This window comes from Cherax quadricarinatus, chromosome 11 (assembly GCF_038502225.1).
Source record: "Cherax quadricarinatus isolate ZL_2023a chromosome 11, ASM3850222v1, whole genome shotgun sequence".
NCBI lineage: Eukaryota > Metazoa > Arthropoda > Malacostraca > Decapoda > Parastacidae > Cherax > Cherax quadricarinatus.
In genome coordinates, this window is record NC_091302.1 from 48,645,580 (window position 1) to 48,666,725 (window position 21,146).

A 21,146-nucleotide genomic window follows, 5' to 3' on the forward strand; every position below is an offset into this window, starting at 1 on the left:
TCAGTGATCTCAGTAAGGTATCCCTGTATCTTACAAGCCCCAGCCCCGTCTACCTCAGTGATCCCAGAAAGGTATCCCTGTATCTTACAAGCCCCAGCCCCGTCTACCTCAGTGATCCCAGGAAGGTATCCCTGTATCTTACAAGCCCCAGCCCCGTCTACCTCAGTGATCTCAGTAAGGTATCCCTGTATCTTACAAGCCCCAGCCCCGTCTACCTCAGTGATCCCAGAAAGGTATCCCTGTATCTTACAAGCCCCAGCCCCGTCTACCTCAGTGATCCCAGTAAGGTATCCCTGTATCTTACAAGCCCCAGCCCCGTCTACCTCAGTGATCCCAGAAAGGTATCCCTGTATCTTACAAGCCCCAGCCCCGTCTACCTCAGTGATCCCAGAAAGGTATCCCTGTATCTTACGAGCCCCAGCCCCGTCTACCTCAGTGATCCCAGTAAGGTATCCCTGTATCTTACAAGCCCCAGCCCCGTCTACCTCAGTGATCCCAGTAAGGTATCCCTGTATCTTACAAGCCCCAGCCCCGTCTACCTCAGTGATCCCAGTAAGGTATCCCTGTATCTTACAAGCCCCAGCCCCGTCTACCTCAGTGATCCCAGTAAGGTATCCCTGTATCTTACAAGCCCCAGCCCCGTCTACCTCAGTGATCCCAGTAAGGTATCCCTGTATCTTACAAGCCCCAGCCCCGTCTACCTCAGTGATCCCAGTAAACTATCCCTGCATCTTACAAGCCCCAGCCCCGTCTACCTCAGTGATCCCAGTAAGGTATCCCTGTATCTTAAAAGCCCCCAGCCCCGTCTACCTCAGTGATCCCAGTAAGGTATCCCTGTATCTTACAAGCCCCAGCCCCGTCTACCTCAGTGATCCCAGTAAGGTATCCCTGTATCTTACAAGCCCCAGCCCCGTCTACCTCAGTGATCCCAGAAAGGTATCCCTGTATCTTACAAGCCCCAGCCCCGTCTACCTCAGTGATCCCAGAAAGGTATCCCTGTATCTTACAAGCCCCAGCCCCGTCTACCTCAGTGATCCTAGAAAGGTATCCCTGTATCTTACAAGCCCCAGCCCCGTCTACCTCAGTGATCCCACAAAGGTATCCCTGTATCTTACAAGCCCCAGCCCCGTCTACCTCAGTGATCCCAGTAAGGTATCCCTGAATCTTACAAGCCCCAGCCCCGTCTACCTCAGTGATCCCAGAAAGGTATCCCTGTATCTTACAAGCCCCAGCCCCGTCTACCTCAGTGATCCCAGAAAGGTATCCCTGTATCTTACAAGCTCCAGCCCCGTCTACCTCAGTGATCCCAGAAAGGTATCCCTGTATCTTACTAGCCCCAGCCCCGTCTACCTCAGTGATCCCAGTAAGGTATCCCTGTATCTTACAAGCCCCAGCCCCGTCTACCTCAGTGATCCCAGTAAGGTATCCCTGTATCTTACAAGCCCCAGCCCCGTCTACCTCACTGATCCCAGAAAGGTATCCCTGTACCTTACAAGCCCCAGCCCCGTCTACCTCAGTGATCCCAGAAAGGTATCCCTGTATCTTACAAGCTCCAGCCCAGTCTACCTCAGTGATCCCAGAAAGGTATCCCTGTATCTTACAAGCCCCTGCCCCGTCTACCTCAGTGATCCCAGTAAGGTATCCCTGTATCTTACAAGCCCCTGCCCCGTCTACCTCAGTGATCCCAGAAAGGTATCCCTGTATCTTGCAAGCCCCAGCCCCGTCTACCTCAGTGATCCCAGAAAGGTATCCCTGTATCTTACAAGCCCCAGCCCCGTCTACCTCAGTGATCCCAGAAAGGTATCCCTGTATCTTACAAGCCCCAGCCCCGTCTACCTCAGTGATCCCAGTAAGGTATCCCTGTATCTTACAAGCCCCAGCCCCGTCTACCTCAGTGATCCCAGTAAGGTATCCGTGTATCTTACAAGCCCCAGCCTCGTCTACCTCAGTGATCCCAGTAAGGTATCCCTGTATCTTACAAGCCCCAGCCCCGTCTACCTCAGTGATCCCAGAAAGGTATCCCTGTATCTTACAAGCCCCAGCCCCGTCTACCTCAGTGATCCCAGTAAGGTATCCCTGTATCTTACAAGCCCCAGCCCCGTCTACCTCAGTGATCCCAGAAAGATATCCCTGTATCTTACAAGCCCCAGCCCCGTCTACCTAAGTGATCCCAAAAAGGTATCCCTGTATCTTACAAGCCCCAGCCCCGTCTACCTCAGTGATCCCAGAAAGGTATCCCTGTATCTTACAAGCCCCAGCCCCGTCTACCTCAGTGATCCCAGTACGGTATCCCTGTATCTTACAAGCCCCAGCCCCGTCTACCTCAGTGATCCCAGTAAGGTATCCCTGTATCTTACAAGCTCCAGCCCCGTCTACCTCAGTGATCCCAGAAAGGTATCCCTGTATCTTACAAGCCCCAGCCCCGTCTACCTCAGTGATCCCAGAAAGGTATCCCTGTATCTTACAAGCCCCAGCCCCGTCTACCTCAGTGATCCCAGTAAGGTATCCCTGTATCTTACAAGCCCTAGCCTCGTCTACCTCAGTGATCCCAGTAAGGTATCCCTATATCTTACAAGCCCCAGCCCCGTCTTCCTCAGTGATCCCAGTAAGGTATCCCTGTATCTTACAAGCCCCAGCCCCGTCTACCTCAGTGATCCCAGAAAGGTATCCCTGTATCTTACAAGCCCCAGCCCCGTCTACCTCAGTGATCCCAGAAAGGTATCCCTGTATCTTACAAGCCCCAGCCCCGTCTACCTCAGTGATCCCAGAAAGGTATCCCTGTATCTTACAAGCCCCAGCCCCGTCTACCTCAGTGATCCCAGTAAGGTATCCCTGTATCTTACAAGCCCCAGCCCCGTCTACCTCAGTGATCCCAGAAAGGTATCCCTGTATCTTACAAGCCCCAGCCCCGTCTACCTCAGTGATCCCCGTAAGGTATCCCTGTATCTTACAAGCCCCAGCCCCGTCTACCTCAGTGTTCCCAGTAAGGTATCCCTGTATCTTACAAGCCCCAGCCCCGTCTACCTCAGTGATCCCAGTAAGGTATCCCTGTATCTTACAAGCCCCAGCCCCGTCTACCTCAGTGATCCCAGTAAGGTATCCCTGTATCTTACAAGCCCCAGCCCCGTCTACCTCAGTGATCCCAGAAAGGTATTCATCTATCTTACAAGCCCCAGCCCCGTCTACCTCAGTGATCCCAGTAAGGTATCCCTGTATCTTACAAGCCCCAGCCCCGTCTACCTCAGTGATCCCAGAAAGGTATCCCTGTATCTTACAAGCCCCAGCCCCGTCTACCTCAGTGATCCCAGTAAGGTATCCCTGTATCTTACAAGCCCCAGCCCCATCTACCTCAGTGATCCCAGTAAGGTATCCCTGTATCTTACAAGCCCCAGCCCCGTCTACTTCAGTGATCCCAGAAAGGTATCCCTGTATCTTACAAGCCCCAGCCCCGTCTACCTCAGTGATCCCAGTAAGGTATCCCTGTATCTTACAAGCCCCAGCCCCGTCTACTTCAGTGATCCCAGAAAGGTATCCCTGTATCTTACAAGCCCCAGCCCCGTCTACCTCAGTGATCCCAGAAAGGTATCCCTGTATCTTACAAGCCCCAGCCCCGTCTACCTCAGTGATCCCAGTAAGGTATCCCTGTATCTTACAAGCCCCATCCCCGTCTACCTCAGTGATCCCAGAAAGGTATCCCAGTATCTTACAAGCCCCAGCCCCGTCTACCTCAGTGATCCCAGAAAGGCATCCCTGTATCTTACAAGCCCCAGCCCCGTCTACCTCAGTGATCCCGGAAAGGTATCCCTGTATCTTACAAGCCCCAGCCCCGTCTACCTCAGTGATCCCAGTAAGGTATCCCTGTATCTTACAAGCCCCAGCCCCGTCTACCTCAATGATCCCAGAAAGGTATTCCTGTATCTTACAAGCCCCGGCCCCGTCTACCTCAGTGATCCCAGAAAGGTATCCCTGTATTTTACAAGCCCCAGCCCCGTCTACCTCAGTGATCCCAGAAAGGCATCCCTGTATCTTTCATGCCCCAGCCCCGTCTACCTCAGTGATCCCAGAAAGGTATCCCTGTATCTTACAAGCCCCAGCCCCGTCTACCTCAGTGATCCCAGTAAGGTATCCCTGTATCTTACAAGCCCCAGCCCCGTCTACCTCAATGATCCCAGAAAGGTATCCCTGTATCTTACAAGCCCCAGCCCTGTCTACCTCAGTATCATGTGGGAGTTCGACACGTGGATTAGGTAAGAAATACTCACGTAGGCTGTTATTACGTATAATTGCAGATATGTGGAGAGAGCCCTGACAGCCGTTACCTTGCCTCCTTGCTCACACTCGTAACACTGACTGACCGGCCGCCGGCGTACCAGAGGGTCTTTTGAATAATGCCAGTTCAGCGCAATATGAATAGACAGTGACTCAGGCAGAGACGGTTGGTCGTTGAGTCAACGGTACACTGGTTACTGGTAACTGGTTACTACTACTGAGAGCTCGGCGACGCTAACGTATGTCGTCCCGACATACAACTAATACAAACTAGAGATGGCAGGTATACGGCTTGGGCTGGACTGGGCTCGTGTGTTCTGACTCCCCCACCACAGACTGGAAGCTGGCTTATTTTGCAAACTCGGGTCAACCCCTCGGGAGTAATGCAAAAGCAGATAACCACTAATACAAAGAGACTGACCAGTGAATAATGTAGAAGCTGGTAGAGTAGCTGGCTTGAGGTAGCTGGATGGGTGAATCTCGGTAGGCCTACTGGTGACACGAAATGGCCGTCTTGCTGGTCGACAATTTTATCTCCAGAAATCGCTGTAATCGTCAGAATTACAGGCCCTCCGCTGGCACCATTTATCATGTGGGAGTTCGACACGTGGATTAGGTAAGAAATACTCACGTAGGCTGTTATTACGTATAATTGCAGATATGTGGAGAGAGCCCTGACAGCCGTTACCTTGCCTCCTTGCTCACACTCCTAACACTGACTGACCGGCCGCCGGCGTACCAGAGGGTCTTTTGAATAATGCCAGTTCAGCGCAATATGAATAGACAGTGACTCAGGCAGAGACGGTTGGTCGTTGAGTCAACGGTACACTGGTTACTGGTAACTGGTTACTACTACTGAGATCAGTGATCCCAGAAAGGTATCCCTGTATCTTACAAGTCCCAGCCCCGTCTACCTCAGTGATCCCAGAAAGGTATCCCTGTATCTTACAAGCCCCCAGCCCCGTCTACCTCAATGATCCCAGAAAGGCATCCCTGTATCTTACAAGCCCCAGCCCCGTCTACTTCAGTGATCCCAGAAAGGTATCCCTGTATCTTACAAGCCCCAGCCCCGTCTACCTCAGTGATCCCAGAAAGGTATCCCTGTATCTTACAAGCCCCAGCCCCGTCTACTTCAGTGATCCCTGAAAGGTATCCCTGTATCTTACAAGCCCCCAGCCCCGTATACCTCAATGATCCCAGAAAGGTATCCCTGTATCTTACAAGCCCCAGCTCCGTCTACTTCAGTGATCCCAGAAAGGTATCCCTGTATCTTACAAGCCCCAGCCCCGTCCTCTTCAGTGATCCCAGAAAGGTATCCCTGTATCTTACAAGCCCCAGCCCTGTCTACCTCAGTGATCCCAGAAAGGTATCCCTGTATCTTACAAGTCCCAGCCCCGTCTACCTCAGTGATCCCAGAAAGGTATCCCTGTATCTTACAAGCCCCCAGCCCCGTCTACCTCAATGATCCCAGAAAGGCATCCCTGTATCTTACAAGCCCCAGCCCCGTCTACTTCAGTGATCCCAGAAAGGTATCCCTGTATCTTACAAGCCCCAGCCCCGTCTACCTCAGTGATCCCAGAAAGGTATCCCTGTATCTTACAAGCCCCAGCCCCGTCTACTTCAGTGATCCCAGAAAGGTATCCCTGTATCTTACAAGCCCCCAGCCCCGTATACCTCAATGATCCCAGAAAGGTATCCCTGTATCTTACAAGCCCCAGCTCCGTCTACTTCAGTGATCCCAGAAAGGTATCCCTGTATCTTACGAGCCCCAGCCCCGTCTACTTCAGTGATCCCAGAAAGGTATCCCTGTATCTTACAAGCCCCAGCTCCGTCTACCTCAGTGATCCCAGAAAGGTATCCCTGTATCTTACAAGCCCCCAGCCCCGTCTACCTCAGTGATCCCAGAAAGGTATCCCTGTATCTTACAAGCCCCAGCCCCGTCTACCTCAGTGATCCCAGTAAGGTATCCCTGTATCTTACAAGCCCCAGCCCCGTCTACCTCAGTGATCCCAGAAAGGTATCCCTGTATCTTACAAGCCCCCAGCCCCGTCTACCTCAGTGATCCCAGAAAGGCATCCCTGTATCTTACAAGCCCCCAGCCCCGTCTACCTCAGTGATCCCAGAAAGGTATCCCTGTATCTTACAAGCCCCCAGCCACCTGTCTCAGTGATCAGAGAACAAGCAGCTCGGGAACATGTAAGCCTCAGATTGTTTTATCTTAAACATCCGGTAGATTACATAATCTGTTTACATTCGAAAATTCCCCCTTCCTCTCTCTTCTCTCTCTCTGTCTCTCTCTCTCTCTCTCTCTCTCTCTCTCTCTCTCTCTCTCTCTCTCTCTCTCTCTCTCTCTCTCTCTCTCTCTCTCTCTTTACACAGGGTTTGACAAGGTTAAGGATCCCTAACTTTATTGACAAGCTATTTAAAGGTTAAGGATTCCTAGCTTTATTGGCAAGCTAAGAGTTGTTACCTACATCAGCTCATTTGAAAGCATTTTTATTGTTATGAGACATACAAGTAGGGAACAGGATGAAGTTGGAGCCATCTGTGGGCCAGCATTTTCATTTGACCAACTGACTTTATCTCGTTGACATCATTATGTCGTACGAATGTGTTCCATACTCGAGTCATCCTGGGTATATAGGATCTCAGATGGAGTGAAGTTCTGGAGAAGGGTACAGCCAGAGTGAAGTTGCTGCTTTCTGCCCGTCTTGTGGCATAAAAGTTTATTTCACGCTGTCCTCGAAGTGGATCCAAGTGTGGTACTTTGACAATATTGGCCACCCACCTCCCTCCTATGTTGAAGGCTCTGCTTAAATGACTGATCTATCCAGGATGGGTCCAGGCGAGAGATGAGACGTCTTGCTCTGTTCTCTACTCTGTCAAGCGGTCGCAGATGAGAGGGGGGCAGGCAAACCAAGAAAGTGGAGCATACTCAAGGTGCGAGCGTACTTGTGCCTCGTACGGAATCTTGCAACCCCTACTGTCAAGTAGATGCGATATACGGCGAAGTGCTCTAAGCTTCCTGGCTGCCTTGTTTGCAAGATTTACAACATGGTTCTTCATGGTCAGTTTGGAGTCAAATTTCACCCCAAGGATATCAACTTCTTCTCCAGGTGCCAACACCCTCCCATTCATCCTTACTACTGCACCAGCATTACCATCATGGTGCCTAGAGACGATCATCATTTCCGTTTTCTCAGGTGCAAATGTTACTTGCCATCTATTTCCCCAAGCTGATATAGCTCTCAGCTGGTGATTGATGTAGCTTAGAGCAGCTGGCATTTCTTCTCTTGGATAAGTGAATGTCAGTGTGCAGTCGTTTGCATATGCATGTGATTCTGGGATGAGATGAAAAAGGTCGTTGAAGTAGACATTCCATAACAATGGCCTCTCTCTCTCTCTCTCTCTCTCTCTCTCTCTCTCTCTCTCTCTCTCTCTCTCTCTCTCTCTCTCTCTCTCTCTCTCTCTCTTTACACAGGGTTTGACAAGGTTAAGGATCCCTAGTTTTATTGACAAGCTATTTACAGGTTAAGGATTCCTAACTTTATTGGCAAGCTAAGAGCTGTTACCTACATCAGCTCATTTGAAAGCATTTTTATTGTTATGAGACATACAAGTAGGGAACAGGATGAAGTTGGAGCCATCTGTGGGCCAGCATTTTCATGTGATCAACTGACTTTATCTCGTTGACATCATTATGCTGTACGAATGTGTTCCATTCTCGAGTCATCCTGGGTATATATGATCTCAGATGGAGTGATGCTCTGGAGAAGGGTACAGCCAGAGTGAAGTTGCTGCTTTCTGCCCGTCTTGTGGCACAAAAGCTTGTTTCACGCTGTCCTCGAAGTGGATCCAAGTGTGGTACTTTGACAATATTGGCCTTGTACATAACAGTAAGGCCACCCACATCCCTCCTGTGTTGAAGGCTCTGCTGAAATGACTGATCTATCCAGGATGGGTCCAGGCGAGAGATGAGACGTCTTGCTCTGTTCTCTACTCTGTCAAGCAGTCGCAGATGAGAGGGGGGCAGGCAAACCAAGAAAGTGGAGCATACTCAAGGTGTGAGCGTACTTGTACCTCATACAGAATCTTGCAACCCCTATTGTCAAGCAGATGTGAGATACGGCGAAGTGCTGTAAGCTTCCTGGCTGCCTTGTTTGCAAGATTTACAACATGGTTCTTCATGGTCAGTTTGGAGTCAAATTTCACCCCAAGGATATCAACTTCTTCTCCAGGTGCCAACACCCTCCCATTCATCCTTACTACTGCACCAGCATTACCATCATGGTGCCTAGAGACGATCATCATTTGCATTTTCTCAGGTGCAAATGTTACTTGCCATCTATTTCCCCAAGCTGATATAGCTCTTAGCTGGTGATTGATGTAGCTTAGAGCAGCTGGCATTTCTTCTCTTGGATAAGTGAATGTCAGTGTACATTCGTCTGCATATGCATGGGATTCTGGGATGAGATGAAGAAGGTCGTTGAAGTAGACATTCCATAACAATGGTCCCAATAGGATGTCTTGCTGATTCCGTTCCATTTAGAGCTACCCTTAGAGATCTACCATGAAGGTAATCACTGAGCAGACATAGCATAGAGCCTGCAATTCCCTGGAGAAGGGTACAGCCAGAGTGAACTTGCTGCTTTCTGCCCGTCATGTGGTATAGTAGCTTGCTTCACGCTGTCCTCGAAGTGGATCCAAGTGTGGTACTTTGATAATATTGGCCTTGTACATAACAGTAAGGCCACCCACATTCCTCCTGTGTTGAAGGCTCTGCTGAAATGACAGATCTATCCAGGATTGGTGCAGGCGAGAGATGAGACGTCTTGCTCTGTTCTCTATTCTGTCAAGCAGTCGCAGATGAGAAGGGGGGCAGGAGAACCAAGAAAGTGGAGCATACTCAAGGTGTGAGCGTACTTGTGCCTCGTACAAAATCTTGCAACCCTGCTGTCAAGCAGCTCTCTGTCTCTCTCTCTCTCTCTCTCTCTCTCTCTCTCTCTCTCTCTCTCTCTCTCTCTCTCTCTCTCTCTCTCTCTCTCTCTCTCTCTCTCTCTCTCTCTCTCTCTCTCTCTCTCTCTTTCTCTCGGAATTACCATGACGACGTGAGACCCATATCCCGAAGGTACACTGAGATGTGTTTCAGCACATATATATATACATATATATACATATATATATATATATATATATATATATATATATATATATATATATATATATATATATATATATATATATATATATACTGAGAGGTGTGGTCTCAATGTATATGCTCTGATTGGTATTTATCTCTTAGGGTATATACTTTGAGATGACTGCAATGCCTGTACGTCATATTAAAGTATACTTGTTTCTGTGGATTACATTCATGCTTAATACTTTCCGTGGTGGGCCAGAACCATCTTGGATTGGCGCACATAACTTCGGGGAAAACACATACCACAGAATACTGGACGAGGAATCGAACCGTGCTCCGTTCATATACCAGGCCATCTGTTGCATATACTAATTTGTGCAAATGATACAACCAGGTCACAGTTGTCCTGGTTGTACAATCGTTCCTTTGTAAGCTCAATGGCTTAGTGGCTACAGCCTTGAGCCTGGTATATAGAGGGACCATGGTTCGAGTCCCCGACCAGCAGTCCCTCCTCCATTACCCCTGCCTCCCTCCTACCCCCACCCTTCCTTTTCCTCACTCATACCCTCCCACCACTAAACACCAAACTGCGGATGGTTTTTTAAGCATCCCATTTTCAGACCCTTTAAGAGGGGGAGGATGACACCGGTGAAGGGCTCTTGAGCCAAGGAATCAGAACTACCCTTCCTCCCCGACGTCCCTTCCTCGAATCAAACCTGATTACCTCCCTTCCCCCTCACAAGAGTATAACAGTTACGAGGCTACGCCTCCCGCCTCCAACAATATTGATAATCAACTTTTATTTCAGGATTTCCGGTTATATCTCGGTTACTCTAATCATTTTAAGATCCAATAAGGATCCTTGAGTATCCAGGCGTAGGATTCTTACGGGTTTACCGTCTTTCTGTCATCATAATGGCTAATAATAACGTCGTGTTTGTATTTTCCCACCTTGTCTCGATCCAGGTCGACCCGGCTGGCATGAAGCGTAGTACCCAGGATATTCTCCCATCCATCCCCTTTCTATTTATCTCTCTCTCTCTCTTTCTCATTCTCTCAAGGGCCAGGTAAGGTGCCTTGGGTTACCTTGGGGGTGGGATAAAAGGTGTTGGCATCAGTGACTGGGAGCCAGAGGAGTCACAGGTGTCACAGCATCAACAACACCAGCTGATACCTACATCAACTCCTTACCTTCGTCAGCCACAGGTCAATAGGAAGCAGTTGTTGTGACTGAAGAAATTTGTGAAGGCAAGACACAGGTTGATGACCAAGCTTCTGTTACGACAGTTTCACTCTGTGTAGAGCTTTATCATGTTTCACTGTGTCGAGTTTCGTTAAGCAGTGGTTTGCACTGTGTAGAACTTTATCTAGTCTCTCGCTCTATAGAGCTTTATCAAGTCAAGTGAGTAGAATCAGGTGGTGTGCGTCTCCGGCACATAAGTGACGGAGGATCGAGCCTCCTCCACTCCTCGTACTAAGTAACTACACACTGATTTAACGTTTCACACTGATAAATATACAAACAACTGTTTCGAAATAATGTGTGTGTGGGGGGGGAGGGAGCGATGCTGTCCTGTGAATAAACGGAATTTGTGCTCTGGGGAAATACTACTCCTCTCCTTCCTCTGATCAAACCTTGCATTCTCCAGGCATGAAGCGCTGTGTCCCATCCTTCTCCCTGCGGGGGATGCCCCTGGTGCTGTTAATATCGTTGGTGTGTGTGGTGGGCGTGATGGGTATGCCTCAGGACAGTTCTACTGAGACGGTAAACTTTAAAAAGATGTACATGTTGCACTGAAGCTTCGATATTTACTTTTTCTTTTAAACACAGCAGTGAGCTTTTCCTACAGTCTGCCCTCAGTGCTTTCTCTAGGCTAAGTTAGGTAAGGTTCGTCAAGAAACAGGACAAGTGTTTTCTGACGAGGGTCTCAGTCATATGAGCTTTTGGTCATTTGACCGAGGCCTTCCGCTGGCTTACCGGTCCACCCCTTTAAAAATTAAAGATATATTAATGATCTAGTATCTATTTGTTCTTAAGTAAATGTATTCCACTTTTTAATAAATTCAGAATCCTCTGTTTTATTTATTAAAGTCAGTCTCTTCTTGCTCTGTTCCCTATTTATTGATTTTTTTTTTTGTACATACATAGTCACTGGTGTATGTCAGCTCCTGGTCCCTGCTCATAGAATTCTCCGATCGGTATCACTGACGTCTGGCTTCTCGGTCCTTATCAAACCAACTCTTGAAGTAAAACTATATAAAACATTAAATATTAATCATCAGGTTCTACCGAGACTCAAACTCGTTTTGTATTGTTTTATTAGTAGTAGTTGTGGCAATAGTAGTAGTAGTATGAGTAGTAGTAATCATCTTTATTAAGCAATAAATAATAATTAAACAAAAGTTTTAGTAAATAACATCAGCACAACCAATGGTAATATAGGTTAATAACAGGATTGGTGTTGTTACTGTCCAACAGGATGATGACTACAATGACCCAGGAGCACCTCTGGATGACGATACCAACACCTCAGGAGACGTGAGCACCTTTGATATTGCTATGCCTCTATAATGACTTCTCATTTATTACACCTTTCTACTCCTTAATATATTTCCCTCCTTAATCTTAATTATTGGGTTCTCTGTTATCTAATTAGACCATTTTCTCTTCATTATCGTTATTATTTTAATAATAATGTTATTTGCTTCGTTCTCCTTGACAGGGCGAGGATGGGGCCAGACACAAGCGACACTATCCTGTCAAATTCTGCCGTGGTGTGCCCCCTTACTCACCCTTCTGGACCCCTGGGCTGGACCACTGGTGTAAGGTGAACTGTGCTAAGGGCAACTGTAACTACAAGCGCTGTGTGTGCTAACTACAAGCCCATCCTATCCTTGTTTCAGTGATCACACGTTGTGTTTCCTAGCTTCCTGCCCATCCCATCTTTGTTTCAGTCATGGACTCAACTTACCTAGCGTTCTGACAACATACATTAGTACTAATAAGTGAAATTTCACACTATCGGGGACCCCAACATGAATAAATCAACTTTTAGTTTATCGGCTTATCGTAGGTTAATTGTTTATGTAAGTTACTACAGAAGATAACTGTTAAAACTCTAAACTTGTGTACTGACCCTCAATAAAAACCTATTAGCTTAGTTACCTTTTTTTTCGATATATGAAATGTTCAGTAGGTGAGCACAAGCTGCTGATGTACTGAATATGATGCATAATGCACCTTCCTGTGTGATGGCTGGCATGTACACACATACCTTCCTGTGTGATGGCTGGCATGTACACACATACCTTCCTGTGTGATGGCTGGCATGTACACACATACCTTCCTGTGTGATGGCTGGCATGTACACACATACCTTCCTGTGTGATGGCTGGCATGTACACACATACCTTCCTGTGTGATGGCTGGCATGTACACACATACCTTCCTGTGTGATGGCTGGCATGTACACACATACCTTCCTGTGTGATGGCTGGCATGTACACACATACCTTCCTGTGTGATGGCTGGCATGTACACACATACCTTCCTGTGTGATGGCTGGCATGTACACACATACCTTCCTGTGTGATGGCTGGCATGTACACACATACCTTCCTGTGTGATGGCTGGCATGTACACACATACCTTCCTGTGTGATGGCTGGCATGTACACACATACCTTCCTGTGTGATGGCTGGCATGTACACACATACCTTCCTGTGTGATGGCTGGCATGTACACACATACCTTCCTGTGTGATGGCTGGCATGTACACACATACCTTCCTGTGTGATGGCTGGCATGAACACACATACCTTCCTGTGTGATGGCTGGCATGTACACACATACCTTCCTGTGTGATGGCTGGCATGTACACACATACCTTCCTGTGTGATGGCTGGCATGTACACACATACCTTCCTGTGTGATGGCTGGCATGTACACACATACCTTCCTGTGTGATGGCTGGCATGTACACACATACCTTCCTGTGTGATGGCTGTCATATACACACATACCTTCCTGTGTGATGGCTGGCATGTACACACATACCTTCCTGTGTGATGGCTGGCATGTACACACATACCTTCCTGTGTGATGGCTGGCATATACACACATACCTTCCTGTGTGATGACTGACATATACACACACGTTCCTGTGTGATGGCTGGCATATACACACATACCTTCCTGTGTGATGACTGGAATATACATACATACCTTCCAGTGTGATGACTGACATATACACACATACCTTCCTGTGTGATGGCTGGCATATACACACATACCTTCCTGTGTGATGACTGACATATACACACATACGTTCCTGTGTGATGGCTGGCATATACACACATACCTTCCTGTGTGATGACTGGCATATACACACATACCTTCCTGTGTGATGGCTGGCATATACACACATACCTTCCTGTGTGATGACTGACATATACACACATACGTTCCTGTGTGATGACTGGCATGTACACACATACCTTCCTGTGTGATGACTGGCATGTACACACATACCTTCCTGTGTGATGGCTGGCATATACACACATACCTTCCTGTGTGATGACTGGCATGTACACACATACCTTCCTGTGTGATGGCTGGCATATACACACACACCTTCCTGTGTGATGGCTGGCATATACACACACCTTCCTGTGTGATGACTGGCAAGTACACACATACCTTCCTGTGTGATGGCTGGCATATACACACATACCTTCCTGTGTGATGGCTGGCATATACACACACACCTTCCTGTGTGATGGCTGGCATATACACACACCTTCCTGTGTGATGACTGGCAAGTACACACATACCTTCCTGTGTGATGGCTGGCATATACACACATACCTTCCTGTGTGATGACTGGCATATACACACATACCTTCCTGTGTGATGACTGGCATGTACACACATACCTTCCTGTGTGATGACTGGCATATACACACACACCTTCCTGTGTGATGACTGACATATACACACATACGTTCCTGTGTGATGACTGGCATGTACACACATACCTTCCTGTGTGATGACTGGCATGTACACACATACCTTCCTGTGTGATGGCTGGCATATACACACATACCTTCCTGTGTGATGACTGGCATGTACACACATACCTTCCTGTGTGATGGCTGGCATATACACACACACCTTCCTGTGTGATGACTGGCATATACACACATACCTTCCTGTGTGATGACTGGCATGTACACACATACCTTCCTGTGTGATGACTGGCATATACACACATACCTTCCTGTGTGATGACTGGCATATACACACATACCTTCCTGTGTGATGGCTGGCATATACACACACACCTTCCTGTGTGATGACTGGCATGTACAAACATACGATTATATGCAGGATGCGAAATACTTCGCTTCGTCTTCTCACTGCTGCACTCAACCTATTAAAATATTTTTTGTCTACTAGGCTCAGCCGAATAGAAAAAAAATAGTCTTGGTAAAGAGACTTAACCGCACTGAATATTAGATGCCTCCCGTGATGGTGTTGAAAGACATATAAACACGCTGCAGCCTAGGCCAGAGAGAAATCTATGTGATAATTTTGGATTATTACCCGTGGGGTTGATAAGCCGAGTAACCCAGCAAAGTCACTGTCATCAGACTGGCTGATTTATTTTCACCGGGGTCCTTTAATACATTTCCCCCCAGGATGCCACCCTCCCCAGTCGACTAATTCCCAGGCACCTTTCGGCTTCACATGTATAAATTTACCAGTTTTCTCGCATACTTAATAAACTTGAAATCACTGGATTACCAGCAATAACTTGTGAATGTCTCATCTGATCGACATAAAACTTCCAACGGTTGTTGCTTTACTGCAGTTAAGATTTGTGTTGATTATTGGCTGTGAAGTTTTAATTTGCCAGATTTATTAAAATTAATTTAGATGCAACCGCTACAGAATGTCTCTCGTAATGTTTCAAGTGAATATGGTAGTAAGAACACCTTGTTAAGGAGCTCAGAGAGATGGTCTAAAATATCGACAGGATGGAAAAGAGAGAGATCTTGTACAACGCAATGCTTTATTGAGAACGTTTCGCCCAAACAGTGGGCTCTATCAATTTACAAACAGATTTGTCGAGGAACTGTTAAAATAGGATAAGCAAAGGGGTTACGGCAGATGGTTATGTCTTGTTTAGGTGTGAGAAGAGTGATTCATTCAGTGACTCAGAGGAGCGGCAGAGGTCAGGAGGACCTCGTCGCCCCTGGGACGGAGCTGAAGAACTGTTGAAGATACTAGAACTTGCCAGATCTACCTGAAGATATTTCTGATACACATACTGATCGCCAAGGAGTGGCATATTGACAAGTTTCTTTCTCCCGTGTGGGAGGTATTTGTATCTTGTTCCAGTCATGGTATTGTGCATTGTTATTATGTAAGAGTATCTCTGAACATTAAAATGGTATAAAATACCGACAGGTTGTTAGGTAAGACACATATGCAACAGTTAGGTAACTTTATTTCGAAACGTTTCGCCTACACAGTAGGCTTCTTCAGTCGAGTACAGAAAAGTTGATAGAAGCAGAAGATACTTGAAGACGATGTAATCAGTCCATCACCCTTAAAGTTTTGAGGTGGTCAGTCCCTCAGTCTGGAGAAGAGCATTGTTTCGTTGTCTGAAACAATATTGTTTCATACAACGAAACAATGCTCTTCTCCAGACTGAGGGACTGACCACCTCAAAACTTTAAGGGTGATGGACTGATTACATCGTCTTCAAGTATCTTCTGCTTCTATCAACTTTTCTGTACTCGACTGAAGAAGCCTACTTTGTAGGCGAAACGTTTCGAAATAAAGTTACCTAACTGTTGCATATGTGTCTTACCTAACAAGAGTATCTCTCCCAGTTTTAAGATTCCTTTACTAAAGTCATCTTTGATGAAAGTTAACCAAGTTAGGTTATTTAAGCTAAAGTCGACTAAACCATACCACGGGCGGGATTTGAACCCGCGATCATTCTATTCACTCATTCATTACTAATACGTACTAATAAAAAAAATTATATTCCCCTTTAACTTTGTTTAGAAATATGTTTATCTTCCTCGTGTCTACCATGAAGTATACTGTTTAGAGGTTTACTCAGAGGAGAGGAGAAAAAGGTTTTCCTAGGGCAGGGAAGGTGGGCAAAAATCTTGATTTTCCTAAGTAATGAAAAATTCGAGTATATGGGAGGCTTTAAAAGGTCTGTCTCAGACCGCTGGTATATCTTAATTAGACAAACTTTTGGGATAAGATAAGATAAGATAAGATTTCATTCGGATTTTTAACCAACGAGGGTTAGCCACCCAGGATAACCCAAGAAAGTCAGTGCGTCATCAAGGACTGTCTAACTAATTTCCATTGTGGTCCTCAATCTTGTCCCCCAGGATGCCACCCACACCAGTCGACTAACACCCAGGTACCTATTTGCTGCTAGGTGAACAGGGCAACAGGTGTAAGGAAGCGTGTCGAAATGTTTCCACCCGCCGGGAATCGAACCTTGTGTGAAGCGGGAGCTTTAGCCACCAGGCCACCTGTGTGATTACCTAATTTGTCAGTTGTATTGACAAATGTGAAATTTGGAAATATTTTTCATGCAATAATTTGTGAATGCTTCATCCGATCTGCTTCAAACCTTCAACACAGTTACTGGACCGTGTTGGGCAAATTTGCCAAAATTTTTACTTCAGTCCACCCGCTCTCCTTGTTGCTCATAGGACTTATGAGTAAAAAGTTTCCATGTGGGACTACAGAGAGTCTGAAATAGAATACGACTGAGAGAAGAGAACCTAGAAAATTTGAAAACTTTCGTTTCTGTGACTATTTTAATTTTCATGAGTTTAGTGAGCCCGTAAATATCCTATTTTCATATGGTTACAATACAGAGCCGGTCATGTACTCGGATACAGTGTTATTTTCTACTCAGATTTTCATTTACAGTATAAGAAAGCCTTGTCCATTCCACTTCACATTTTCCACGCAGGTCAACTAGAGGACAGTACATGGAGCTACTGACATGTGCATGTGCCCTCCGAATTTTGGTGCGTGTGCTCAGTAACTGGTAAAAATTATCTGGTCGGATTCAAACCTTCAGCAGCACTTGAGAATATAATTTTTTAAGAGTATTTATGGATTTTGGTTTTTTGTACAATGACTTAAGAATACGTCTTCTGATTGGCTTGAAACTTTCAAAGCTGGTGTAACTCACATTAAGGCGCGATATTGAGGGTGGAGCTGTTTAGGTGGTAATTGGCTATTTTTATTGGCGAAATTGGGATATTGGCTTCCAGATGATTTATTTACGATTGCCTAATCTGATCATTAAATCTTCATTGTTGATATATGTGACTGCATTACAGATTTATGCCGCATCCTGCACTACTATTGCCTGTATTAAAGTAGAAGGGGCTGAGCTTATAGGATACGGGGATACCTTTCTCGGCTCGTACAGCGACCATAAGCTGTGTGTCGCCTGAACACCGCCGACATTCATAGATATTTTATAATCAGTACAAGAATAAGTACTGCATATATTTTCTTTATCCACGTGCCTTTTTACCGTTAGTTATACTTACTAAAAGTAAGTATAATTTCGATCAGATAAATTCCGTGTCGATTATTATAATCATAACCAAGCGCTAAACCCGTAAGGGTCACACAGTACTGCTGTTCCGTGTCGAGTACTTTGCATATTCTTGCCAACTACCCTCCCTCCCCTTCCTCTCCCTTCCATACTTTCAGGGAGCAACAGTTACTAGACTTAAGCCAATTCTCGGGTAATTTACCTCAATTCAGCAATTTTCGTTACATAAAATTGAAGTCTTAGGTTGCCAGGCAACTTTTTTTTTTCCTGGTAAAATTAAAAATTGCCATATCAAAAATTTGCATAAATTTAGTTGGCTGTTGTCCTTCGGAGAAGGTGACTCTTGAGTGGTTGTTTGTTGATAGTTGAAGACCCAGGACAGGAGTTAACAATCTTATAAATTTACTCTTATAAGATTAGTTGTGAACTGATGACAGTGCTTAATAGCCCACAAGAGTTTAGCAATTTACTTTAGCTATCATAATAATAATAATAATAATAATAATTATAATAGGGGGTCCCCAAGCTCACTAACTCATCATGTTTCTGGTTCTCATACTTATGGAAGAGTTTGTATAGAGGACATTATAATAAATCGTGTTTATTTCTTGCCAAGTTTGTATTCTGGTTCAGTGGTTATAAAACTTGAAATGGTTTTTAAAGTGCCGTGTTTGTAAATGGTTTTTAAAGTGCCGTGTTTGTAAATGGTTTTTAAAGTGCCGTGTTTGTAAATGGTTTTAAAGTGCCGTGTTTGTAAATGGTTTTTAAAGTGCCGTGTTTGTAAATGGTTTTTAAAGTGCCGTGTTTGTAAATGGTTTTTAAAGTGCCGTGTTTGTAAATGGTTTTTAAAGTGCCGTGTTTGTAAATGGTTTTTAAAGTGCCGTGTTTGTAAATGGTTTTTAAAGTGCCGTGTTTGTAAATGGTTTTTAAAGTGCCGTGTTTGTAAATGCAGATATAACTTAGGGCTTCTGTAAATTTGATGGCTGCTGTAACATTATAAACTGAGACATTAATGATCCACATTAATTACTTACTAATTACAGTCTGCGGTAGTATAGATATAATATACCTGGAAATGGCACTAAAATATTGTGATTAATAAGCATATCATTGAGTTATAGTGAGCACACTTGCGTCTGGCTAGTAACTGGATGGTTACTGAGTGAATATAAACAATGATATACTAAGTGATATATTTTTACAGGAAAGAATGAATACATTCTGACCTGTATCTCCTTAAAGCCACTAACTAGAACCAGTATTACAAGGGAGGAAGTTTGAGGGTTTAAACTGTTATCACACTGAATGCAGGGAGAGGCATGTTACCCCTACCTGAGGGACATGAAAGAGAGTTGTATTCCACTACTCATGCTGAATCCACAAGACAGTTTTAGATCATCTTTACTTATATCTTCGTAGCATCTAGGGAGCAGAATGTGTGTCCCTATATACCTGTTAACATATACGAGCATATTGCATCTGGCTTAGCACTGTGAGTTGTGTAAAATGTGATATATAAGATCAACGGGGCTTTCACAGTAAGGGGACTAAGTTCTGAATTACAAACACTCTAATACCCTTGGCACAGTGGTGGTGCAAGTACCTCATGCCTAGTAAGCTGGGAGTTTGCACCCACAGGATTCTTCCCTTTTTATGTAGCTCTTGTAGTGGTGTGAAATTTCAGCTTGTAGGGCTTGTATACGTGTCAGAGTAGATGGTATATTCAGTCCAGCATACAAAACACCGATGGTGTGTGAAAGAGTTAGCAGACACAGTGTGTGGAAGGGCAGTGACCATTAGCGCAGTTGATGACACACCACTCGTCCAGCCCAGGCACCCAATGTGGAGAACCACGCCTCACGCCACGGCAGTAATGATACCATTCAGAGTAATGTCCATCATGACCACTGCCTTGACCGCCCCTACCGCGACCTCTGCTGCCCTGGCTGCCGCCACCGTGACCTCCGCTGCTGTAGATGCTCCTGCCGCCCCCTCCCTGACCTCTGTTTCCCTGGTCACCCTCACCGTAACCCCCACTGCCCCCACCATGAATTCCTCTGCCTTGGCTGCCTCTGCTGCCCCCACCATGATCTACACTGCTTCTACCAGGAAGGAAAGTGCCGTGGCTATCCTCAATGCTCTCACCATCAACAAAGGTGCCATGGCCAGCACCGCTGCTTCCACCATGGACAAAGGTCCCCCGACCAACCCCGCTACTTCCTCTGGTGACGAAAGTGCCTCCGCTTCCACCAGGAACAGTGACTCCGTGGCCACCCCTGCCATCCTCTTTTGGTCTGCTTGGGGCCACATAGACACTTTGCTGCGTACTGCTGCTGCTGCTTCTGGTGGTTATTTTACTGGTGCTTGTGGTTATTTTGCCAGTGCTGCTGCTGCTATCAATTCCACTACCGCTACCTACGTCTTTTGGGCTGCTATGCTCTATCAGAGCTTTTCCGGATCCACCATGGAGCCTGAAGAAGAGAAAAAAGTAGCTGGGGAATAAACAGAGCATATCAACTTTTTTAGGTCTGTAGTATAAACAGTGTTAGACCGAAAGTGGTGAGAGTAGCGACTCTCATTGCTGAGGTCCTAGTAATAAACCCTGGACATTACTACTACTACTAGACAAAAAATTTTCGTGAACCTAGTGAATTCTAGTGAAAAATTATACAGAAAAGCGATTGAGCATACTCGAGTAAGTCGTTACGGGAGACGCCAGAGGCGGTGGTGTGTTTGGTGGCTGGCAGGTGCTGGGACTCATCCTCTGTATCATAGTCCTCACTCTAGAAAAAGCAAATAATGAAGCTAATTATAGCAGCATCTTTGACGAGACAGAGGGGAACGAAAGTTGAAATTTGTTTACCTTAAAGGTCGTGGGTCAGCGGTTAGGTTTCCCTGGAGACAAAAAGTTTTACAAAGATTTACCAAATTACACATAGCTGGAGCCTTAATATCAAATGTATCTATGTGTTTTGTAAGAAGCTTCGTTAATTTTATGGTAAGAGAATACAGCATAACTGATGGAAAACACCCATGATGAATCACAAGTAACTAGCGTAACTCTCAGCATATTTATCGTAAATACACAAACCACAATATACACTACAAAGTCAGCCCAA

General features: G+C 45.9%; 2 protein-coding genes across 3 annotated transcripts in view; one reads left to right on the forward strand and one right to left on the reverse strand.

The window, feature by feature from the left end:
* Positions 1 to 10,458: 10,458 nt before the first annotated feature.
* LOC128687591 (uncharacterized) lies at positions 10,459 to 12,573 on the forward strand. Of its 2 annotated transcripts, none has more exons than XM_053775131.2 (4): positions 10,459 to 10,618; positions 11,062 to 11,177; positions 11,892 to 11,951; positions 12,136 to 12,573. In XM_053775131.2, exons 2-4 carry the CDS (start codon positions 11,064 to 11,066, stop codon positions 12,286 to 12,288), a joined length of 327 nt encoding a protein of 108 aa, XP_053631106.1. In that variant the 5' UTR covers positions 10,459 to 10,618; positions 11,062 to 11,063; the 3' UTR covers positions 12,289 to 12,573. The 2 variants fall into 2 exon arrangements, with proteins under 2 accessions (XP_053631106.1, XP_053631107.1); XM_053775132.2 differs by having other exon boundaries at positions 10,522 to 10,660.
* A 6,054-nt stretch (positions 12,574 to 18,627) lies between these two features.
* LOC128687590 (RNA-binding protein FUS) overlaps positions 18,628 to 21,146 on the reverse strand; it is a 17,251-nt gene continuing 14,732 nt past the window's right edge. Inside the window, exons 6-7 of the mRNA XM_070084096.1 lie at positions 20,719 to 20,810; positions 18,628 to 20,498 (exon numbers count right to left, since the gene is read on the reverse strand). Coding sequence (XP_069940197.1) covers positions 19,790 to 20,498; positions 20,719 to 20,810 — 801 coding nt within the window. The 3' untranslated portion in view covers positions 18,628 to 19,789. The remainder of the gene's footprint in view (positions 20,499 to 20,718; positions 20,811 to 21,146) is intronic.

Coding starts and splice junctions, on each gene's coding strand:
- LOC128687591 (XM_053775131.2), top strand. CDS start 11,064: ATGAAGCGCTGTGTCCCATCCTTCTCCCTGCGGGGGATGCCCCTGGTG. Junction 11,178..11,891: donor AGGACAGTTCTACTGAGACG/GTAAACTTTAAA, acceptor ACTGTCCAACAG/GATGATGACTACAATGACCC. Junction 11,952..12,135: donor ATACCAACACCTCAGGAGAC/GTGAGCACCTTT, acceptor TCTCCTTGACAG/GGCGAGGATGGGGCCAGACA.